Raw genomic sequence first — 9629 nt, forward strand, 5'->3', positions numbered from 1 at the left:
TGTGAGGATCACGTATCTGGAGTAGAGCTCTGTCAAAACAACCATTACTATGGTGCTTGTCTGTCAGGGTGTTGAAGGGACAGAAAGATGCATCTGCAGTACACATCCACACAGACGGATGGATGCAAGTGTGTGTGTGTTTTCAAAATGAGGGTTGAGAGTTGGTATCAAATCATTCTAAGTCAGAAGGATAAAGTCTCTAAAGTCAGGAGTCACTGATAGTAAAGTTGAAGCTGAGTTGGAAGTCTTTTTGGTTTTGTCTCAAGCGTGCGTGTGTGTGTGTGTGTAAGATATACTGAAAAAGACAGCACAGGTCTTAAAATGTGTTTGAAGAAGTGTCTGTAACATGATGGCGTCAGCAATATCAGTAAGTCAACCATGACTTTCTTTTTACCTCACCAAACTTTTTTAAATGGAAAATGCACTGAGCTTACGTAAACTAAGCGATTTGTTTTAACCTAAACCACGATCCTTCCCTCAAGCTAATCAAGTAGTTTTGGTGCCTAAACCAAAATGTTGCTCAGCGAGCTTAATTTTTCTATATGTGAAACTGGATGTTGCATATTCATCATTGCTAACCTGCTAGAATGAGTACCAGTTCTTTTCACGCCTAGACGAAGCAAAACGTGACAGTGGAACGAGTGGCACCAGATTGTATTATGGTAAATGAGACGCAGGGAGAGAGAGAGAGAGAGAGAGAGAGAGAGAGGGAGAGAGAGAGAGAGAGAGAGAGAGAGAGAGAGAGAGAGAGAGAGAGAGAGATTGCACACTGGAGCGTGAATGTCCCAAATGGTGCTTTTTCTGCCAACCACTGGGCTGCACTGTGTGTGTGTGTGTGTGTGTGTGCGTGCGTGCGTGCGTGTGTGTGTGTGTGTGTGCATGTTGGGATGCAGGCAAGCCCCCTGAGGTAAGTGATCCTGCTGAACAGGTGTTACAGTATCACCTGCCCCCACCCACCCACCCACCCGTGCGCACACACACACACACACACACACACACACACACACACACACACACACACACACACACACACACACACACACACACACACTGGTGGCTTGCCCTCATCCGTCTGGCCTGGAGCAAGCAGATCCGTTCAGATCAGTTATGGCTGACAGTGTGTGTGTGTGTGTGTGTGTGTGTGTGTGTGTGTGTGTGTGTGTGTGTGTGTGTGTGTTGACTTCCTCATATCTGATTATCTGGAACTCATATGCATCACTCCTTCATAGTAACACAACAGCATTTACTGTAAACCTCACACACAAAGTCTCTCACACACGTAAGAGTCGCACACACATGCATGGACGCACGCACGCACGCACGCACGCACATGCATGTAGATCACTGGTTTCAGCTATTACACATCATTAGATTTCACTGTAAATTTAAATCTCTAGATTTTGGACCATTTATGGTTTATGTTTGGACCATTTTGTTCACTCAAATTGTTAATGCAACTGCCATGTTGATAATCTCAGAATCAGATTTAGGCAAAATTGCACATTCCACAATTACCAACTGACCCACTGGCGGTACTCAGTGAGAGGTTATATTCTTCCCCAGAGTGGGCGGGGGCTGCGGCTGGGAGTAGGGGGTCTTTCTTTAATCTCTTCTCTCTCTCTCTCTCTCTCTCTCTCCTGCTGCCAGATACTGTCTACCTCTCTCTGCTTTTCATTCCCTCACATGATACCAGGCAGCATGGCCAGAACCCAGCTGGGAAAGTGTGAAACCCACACAGACAATGAACGCCCAGGACAGATGGTCAGAGAGAGAGAGAGAGAGAGAGAGAGAGAGAGACATACAGCATGTACTGATGCTATCACTTTGGTATTATATGCCGCTTTGACCAAAAAGACGGGTGAATTTCTATCGTGTCAATAAAGCAGATTTGGAGTAAACTAAGTAAAATGCAGAATTGTTGTGTTTCAGCTCATTCCCGGAGCCCCCGCTGGCTTATCTGAGTGACCAGCTAACGTTACTGTACGGCAGCTGCATTTGACAGAGCCACAAAACAGCCTTGGCACCTTAATCAATCGCTTGTTTCTCTGTCATACTGAATCCAAAATGCTTCTACACATTACCCTAACACGGTTGGGTGTCCTGATTCAACATGGCACATGAGTTTTCTTAATTTTGCATGAGTGCAGAAAATAATATCCTACTTTACTGACAACAGGGCAACAGGGCATGCAATGGGATGGACAGATATGCTTATAAAATATGAATTTTGAAATTATTTTTGGAGACTTGGTGGGGCACAATACTATAATCGCATTACCATCCGTGTTTTACGTGCATTGAAATGTCAGATATTCAGAAAATAAAATGAAATATTGCTTAAAAATAAACTAAAATAAAAATGATGCTCGGCTGAGGTGGAAAACTTGGTGCTTCCATAAAAAGAAAATGCGACAAAGTGCAAAGAAAAAACTGTGACTGGCCAAAAAAAATCAGGTATGTGGACCAACTGCAACGTCTCTCACGTTAATACAGGAAACTGGCTGTCTTCTTCTGCAGTGGTTTAGTGGCATCCGGCTGGAGAATCAGCGCCCTCAAATGTCTAACACTGAATGTTTGCAGAACAGTAATGAATGGAAACATATACGAATTCACTTCAGGTGATTTTCCCGAAATTCGGTTAAAATTTGGCTTTCACCTGTCTGTATTATGGACTTGCATCGCATTTTTATTCCATTTTTTCCATTTTATTCACTGCGCTTTGATAAACAATGCTGCCACTACAGTATCTAAATGGAATTAAATTCAGAGTGGCAGAAGAGAAAAGACAAAACGGAAGAAGAGAAGAGAGATGGAGAGAGAAGATGGAGGACAGAACATTTAAAGCAGAGTTGCAGGGGAAAGAGTGCAGCGGAGAAGAGGAGATGAAAGGAGTGTAGAGAGAGAGAGACAGAGAGAGAGAGGGAATGGGGAAGTACAGGCGGAGGGAGGGGAGGGAGGTATAATGAAGTCCTCTGGGCCTCTGGTGGAAGAAGCCACAGCGCCTGCCAGCCAACACAGGCTGGCTCTGTACAGATGGCGGCATGCTGGGATATGCTCAATTCGCTTTCAAATCAGGAAGTGGATGTCCTTTAAATGTGAAAATGTTTTGCAATAAAAATGCCTCATATTAAGCACAAAACAGTCAAGAATCCTGGTTTAATGCTGATGTTTCTGAGGCTGCTTCCACATCCTGGATGTTTGGACAGGACACTTAAATAAACGTGCTTATCGCTTTTTCTGTTTGACCAAGTGAGGACGATGCCAACTCAGATGGCATCAAATAACGGCCTCGAGAGTTCTGAAAATTAGAGTTCCTGTTAACCAAAAGAGATCTATGATGCTGTTAGTTACAAGAACCTGTTAATACTGGAGAAAACGCAGCGATTAACGCTGCAGGTCTGATGCCCAGCAGCTGCTTATGCTGATAAGAATCATAATGCCACTCTGATCACATTTCTTTCATCAACTAACTGATGAAGAAGCTTTTGTATTGAGCGTATTTGTGTTACTGCCGGTCTGAAATACTTATGAATATTCAGCCACCAACTCCAAACCCGTTGCTGAGGTTTGACTGGTTGCACATTGAAATCCTACCCGTTATAAGTGCATCATGCAGTGGGTTGGGTGTAGTCTTGTGTAGCCAGATCGCAGCGCTGTGTCGGCTCTGGAGAAAGGTCTGCCTGCACCCATCATCCTTCTGATACTGGGAGGAAACGCTTCGGCTTTTTTGCATTTCTTTAAACCAATCGCAATCGTCTTGGGTGGCACGAGGTCCACGATGCAGCGACGGTGCAAACTAGCGTCAGGGGATTTTGTTCTGGTGCGACATTTGCACGTGGGGAGGCGGGACCTGCCATTCAAATGGCTAAATCACTGCAGTCCCAGCTCCTAGCTTGTTTAGGTTTGTCCCTTTAGCGACCAGCTTAGGGTAACTGGCCACAGTCTACATCCGATGAGTCAGACCAGATTGGGTGTGACAAAATTTAACATAATCTGCAGAAAAACCAAAACATTTTTGGCAGAACCTTTATCTGGCAACACACAGCAGTCCCTACACTTCCCATAAAGCCTTGTTTTCAAACGTGCTCTGGTCACTGGCTTCAACTGGAGGAAGACTATTAGGTGACATTTGAATATCTTACATCATAATTCAAAGAAAATGCCTCAATTCTCTTTCTTTGTCGACTTTAATATTAGTTGCATTGTCTGTCCTGGCATCAGGAACAAGATCTAAACCAGATTATAGGATATTATACATACTAAAAGGAAGGGACAACAAACCAGTAAATAAAATAAATTGAAATTAATAAATCGTGAAGGATTTGTCTGGTTATACTCTTTTGTTGTCAGTTTTGATTCAAATAATTCAAATCTGATGTAGACATTCAATCTATTGCCATTTCTGTAGCAGAATTTCAGTGACCAACATGTAAACACACATCAGCATGACCACAAACGACACACACACACGACCAACGTGCCTCTCACATCATATGAGCCGTTACATGGCTCGACACCTGCTGATGAACAGCATCAGACGACCTGAGATCAGTCGCTGCTGTTTGCCTTGGTGCTCTCTCAGTCAATATGACGGATGCTTCTTCTGTTTTTATGCCTTCGATATTTGGAACAATCTCCTCCATCAGTTCAATCATAGCTTGAAGAAATGGCTTAAAGCACATTTTTATGGAAGTTTCAAGGATAATCTCTTCCTTCTTCTTTGACCTTACCTGCATCTCAGCTGTCTTTTATTCTTGTAATCGTGGCGTCGTATTAAGTCAAACTCTGGGCGTAAAAGCTCATTTACAGTTAAAGTGGCTGAACTGACTGATGCCCCTTTGCTGACTTAGGGATTCTCACGAGCTCTGTCGTACTGTGCGATCACCTTAAAAGACCCAAAGCGAGGCCCCTCACCCTCTCTGCCTCTCTCACGAAGCAGCCGCAGTCACCGAACGATCCTCTGCATCAGCGCCGCCGACACAAACTGACTGCTGGTTTAAGCAAAGACCTTAAGTAAAGTGCAATAAAATAACATTTTTTTTTTGGTGAAGTCCCTCATCTCCTGATTTCCTACATTTCCCAGAATGCCTGGCAAACGCCTCCAGGGAAGGCTGTTAAACTGAGCTGTTTGCAATGCAGCTAGACAAAGTGATAATGAAGTCGGTCGTGACAGTCAGCATCAAAGAGCTTTTCGAGTCAGGAGAAATCAAGTGTCGCCTTTTCTTTCAAAAAAACACAGCATGTCGTGTGGCTGAACTGTTCTCTGGATTCATGAAGCTGCTGCTCGTGAAGAAAGCTCACTGTGCCTCTTCAAAGGTTCATCCCATTGTGTTTAATAAACAGCCATCTAAAATGGCAGAACATGACACAGTAGGTGCCAAAACCTGATTAAAGGACGACCAACAAAGTGAGCAACTGTCCCCGTGCCTCAGACCTCTAGGGGCTCCCAAAGCCCCAGTGGGCTTGTGGCAGTTTCATTAATTGCACATTTGTTCAGGAATAGACACCATTCAAGCACTAGTTCAGCTGAAAGCACAAACACTTTAAGGCAGGTCCACAGAGTTTTGAAGCCTCGTCTTGTTGAGGGGCCATGCGTGCATCAGAATGTACTTTTAAACTCTTATGTGACTTAGTTGACGTGGCGTTAACCTCAAGTCTGTTACTACATTGTTTTAATCAAAGTAGCACAAACTAAGCTGGGATCAGGTTCTCAATCTAAAAAAGCTCGACCATCCTGGTGGAGCAGTGTCCAAAACAAACCACGTCCCTGCGCAACAACATCCCTGGATCAAGTTGTACCAAAAAAACTACAGCTACAATGATTAGTTGATTAATCAATTAATCAATAATTACTCTTCTGAATGTTATTAGTCCTCTATGATAGTAAACTGATGTATGGGTTGTGGACCAATGGCTGCAGTTAACAAGATATTTGAAAATGTGACCGTCGGCTCTGGAAGCATGTAATGGGCATTTTTCACAATTTGTTGACATTTTACACCAAGCAATTAATCAAACACTTAAGAAAATAATTGGTAGGCTAATCAATAATGAAAATAGTAATTTGTTACAGTCTTAGTGTTCATTTTGCTGCGTGTGCTGTACTTGACAGCTCACAGGAAAAGTGACGGCGCCACTGAGGGACCCGCCTCATACGTGATCCGGAGGGAAGTTCATCCCGCCATGTGCTGTGAAACTCTACTGCAGCCGCTGAAAATACCTTATTGCGACGTCACACCATCTACATCCCTAAAAACTATGGCATCCGGGGTATCCTGGTGGCAAACAGGTTTAAGAAGATAATGGTGTAATTATAACGTGCCCTGCTTCAGCTCTGTTCATCTGATTAAGGCAAAAGGCCCCAAAAGCGCTAAAAACTCCATCACTGAGCGTCAAAATAAGCCAGAGCACAGCGCATTTAGCACGTTTCCATCTTCTAATCAAGGAGATAGTGACTCGAGGCCAGTCCGCATAATTATTCCAGGTTCTAACAGCAGTAGACCGACCTGTCCTGACAATTACAGCTTTTTCCACTGCTGTCCTGCAGGACGAGCCACAGGCCGCCCCTATACGGTCAGTAGTAATTAGAGCGGGAGAGAGTCATTTCCTCTCCCTTCTGGTTGCATGGTGCTTAAGCCTTCATAATGCTGACATCAGCACTCAGCTCTGACTACAACCATAGCCTCAACACACACACACACACACACACACACACACACACACACACACACACACACACACACACACACACACACACACACACACACACACACACAGGTCACTAACAGGTTCGAGCTAAATGCTGTATTCAAGACGCATCTTAATCACCAGCAGCATCAACATGGTTGTGATTGCTGGTGTCATGACAACTGGCATCATCGTCAGCATCATCTTTCATTCCATCAATGGCAGCTCTATCAGATGAGCCTGAGGCCAGCAGGGCTGGACACAGTAGTGAGAGTGAAGTGAAATCATGTATTCTGTTATGTACCAATCAACAGCACACTGCAACACACAGCGCACACATACCACACACCTGAAAAAAAGGACACCATGTAACATCTCACAACGTTAAAAGACACACCGCCACACACTGCAAATCACCACAACGACCACAGCTTCCATCCTGCAGGTGTTGGCTGATTCAACACCAAACCGCTCCACACCACGCTGGGCCACACCTCGCCAACCACTCCAGCAAACGCACCACAACCCAGTACCTTGGCAGTCAGCTCGGCTTCGCTTATGAAAGGATATGGCCATTCGGTGATCTTTTTGGCGTACTTCCTCACCACGTTGTCTTCGCTGAAGAGGAAGAGGGAGCGGTTGACCGTTAGGCAGCTCTGCCGGACGGGTATGGGGTTGTACAGGGCCATGGTCCGGGCTCTCTGGGCCATCGACTGCTTGTACATCCGCTGCGCTCCGGGGGGCCCCCCTTGCCTACTGCCGCCGCGGCCGGGCCCCCCTTGTCCGCCGGCACCCCCGCCACCACCGCCACCACCACCTCCTCCTCCTCCTCCATACCTGTTGGGTAGCTCGTCTCCAAAACGCGCCATTCTGCAGACACCAAACGCCAGAGGTTAGGAAGGAGCCGGGGGTGAACCTCAGAGTGACACCTCCACATGCCACCACCCCATCAGCCTCGGCTCCAAACACACATGCAGAATGGAGTTGGGTTCGGTTCCTCCTCTGGCTTATCTCTCTGTCCCTTTCTCCTGCTATCTATCTGTGTCTCCTTCCCAGATCTTCAGCGCCGAGAAGATACCTCCATTTGTGTGTGGAGAGTGAGGGAGGGAGGGAGAGAGGGAGGAGGAGGAGGAGAAGAGGGGAGGGAGAGGAGGGGAGAGGGAAAGCGCACGGTGTCTCTGATCGTGTGTTTGGAATATGAATGGGAAACAGCGAAGTGTTTATGTAATTTCTGGCAAATCAGTTCTCTGACAGGAAAAAAAAAAAACACGACTGGTTTTATTGGAGGGTGAGAAAAGTGTCAGAAATTTTAGATCTTGTCAGAGCATCAGCGTTTTCTCTCCGTCGAAAAAGGAAGGCATCCTGTTTTTCTTTTTTTTTGGTTGGGAAAAACCTCTCCAAGAGTGAGCCGGTTCTTGCATCTCAATAGGCAAACGGATCGATCACCTTAAATACATGCGATAAGGATGCATAGCTGTGCGTTTACATAAATATTGCAATCATCTCCACGAAGTGCTGGAGACTGCGTCTTTTTCGCTCTCAACAGTCTAGTGCATCTTGACAGGATCTGCAGTTGTCTTTTTTCCCCCCTCCCCAGGTCCCCCCTTTTTTTTTTACTGCGAGATAAAAATAGAAATAGATAAGAGTAAAATCTTCAATAATTCATTTATTCTTGTGCCATATATCCGCAATGTTTGATGTGGCACGGCAGATATCCCCGCTGCCACCTCTCACTGCCACCACGCCACTCGGGTTACACGCAAACGCCAACCGAGGGGGGCTTCCCCAAAATCCGAGCCTGGTGACATTTGTTGATATTTGGTGATGGACGGTGCGGCATCCCCCCTCCTCCTCCTCCTCCTCCCCCTCCTCCTCCTCACCAAGGCGTCGGTCACTGATTTTGGGCGTGATTGCGCGCACTTGGAGACGAAAATACACCGGTCCTCAATCTACCAATTTATATCTTCCCCCCGAAAAATAAAACGAGGTGATGAAGTTAAAAGAAAAAAATAATGTCCACAACAATCATCTATAATCCAGGTTTTGCGGAACATGAATCCCGGACGAGTAGGATCCGGAGGAGCAGAAAAAGACCACTGGGGGAGGCAGCATCATCACCATCATCAATACTTGCTCGGAAAATACGACGGCGGCGGTGCGTTGTAGCAGCGGCTCGCATCTTCTCCTCCGCCACCGGGCAGAAACCTTGCACCATCCCCGCCCAGCAGCATCGCCCCCGAGACTCCCCGAACCAGAGAGAGGTGGCCAGCCCCGCAGAGCTACAGCAAGTCCAGTGTCTCTTCTCTCTCTCTAGCTCTCTCTCCCTATCCCTCCCCCTCTCTGTTTTTTTTTTTTTTTCCTCCCTCGACCCCCCAGGGGGACGTGAACCAACGCGCAGTCGGTCCGGAGGCTGTATATTCCCGTGGAGATCAGCCTTGGAAACGAAAAAACCCAACGAGCGAAGCGCCTCTCGGGCTCTCCTGCGTTCAGTCAGCCGCTGGGGTTGAGCCGCGCGCTGAGCATCTGATCAGTCTACGGGAACCGAGCGCCGCGCGCAGATCCGTGGCCAAGCCTAGCAGCGCACGACGCACAGCGCCTCCCCGGAGCCTCCCCCACTCCAACCCACTCCCCATAACGCACGACGGAGATGCATGGGCGTCAGTTGGGTATGGCAAGGTGCGGCAGCTCGCCTTACCTACAGCCCGAGCGACTCTCATCCTGTAAGTGTTATAAAGAATAAACAGCAGCCAAAGAACGTAAAATCCAAAAGCTCTCTTGACTAGCATTACCTGTGAGCTGATTTGGCGATATACCTCCACTACTTTTTCATGCCTTCACTTATTCATTTGCAGATTTTAAAATGATAGTAGACGCGAGATCTGGACCTCCCATCGCTCATGGGTTCAGTGGATTGAGGCCCCTTGAGGAGATGCCGCTCACGG

At 46.6% G+C, this 9629-nt stretch overlaps 1 protein-coding gene across 24 annotated transcripts in view; it reads right to left on the reverse strand.

The window, feature by feature from the left end:
• cacna1ab (calcium channel, voltage-dependent, P/Q type, alpha 1A subunit, b) overlaps positions 1-9281 on the reverse strand; it is a 126035-nt gene extending 116754 nt beyond the window's left edge. For all 24 annotated transcript variants that reach the window (XM_070976861.1, XM_070976726.1, XM_070976771.1 and 21 more), the window contains exon 1: positions 7258-9281. In XM_070976861.1, coding sequence (XP_070832962.1) covers positions 7258-7556 — 299 coding nt within the window. In that variant the 5' untranslated portion in view covers positions 7557-9281. The remainder of the gene's footprint in view (positions 1-7257) is intronic.
• Between the last annotated feature and the right edge of the window lie 348 nt (positions 9282-9629).

This window comes from Chaetodon trifascialis, chromosome 2, assembly GCF_039877785.1.
Source record: "Chaetodon trifascialis isolate fChaTrf1 chromosome 2, fChaTrf1.hap1, whole genome shotgun sequence".
NCBI lineage: Eukaryota > Metazoa > Chordata > Actinopteri > Chaetodontiformes > Chaetodontidae > Chaetodon > Chaetodon trifascialis.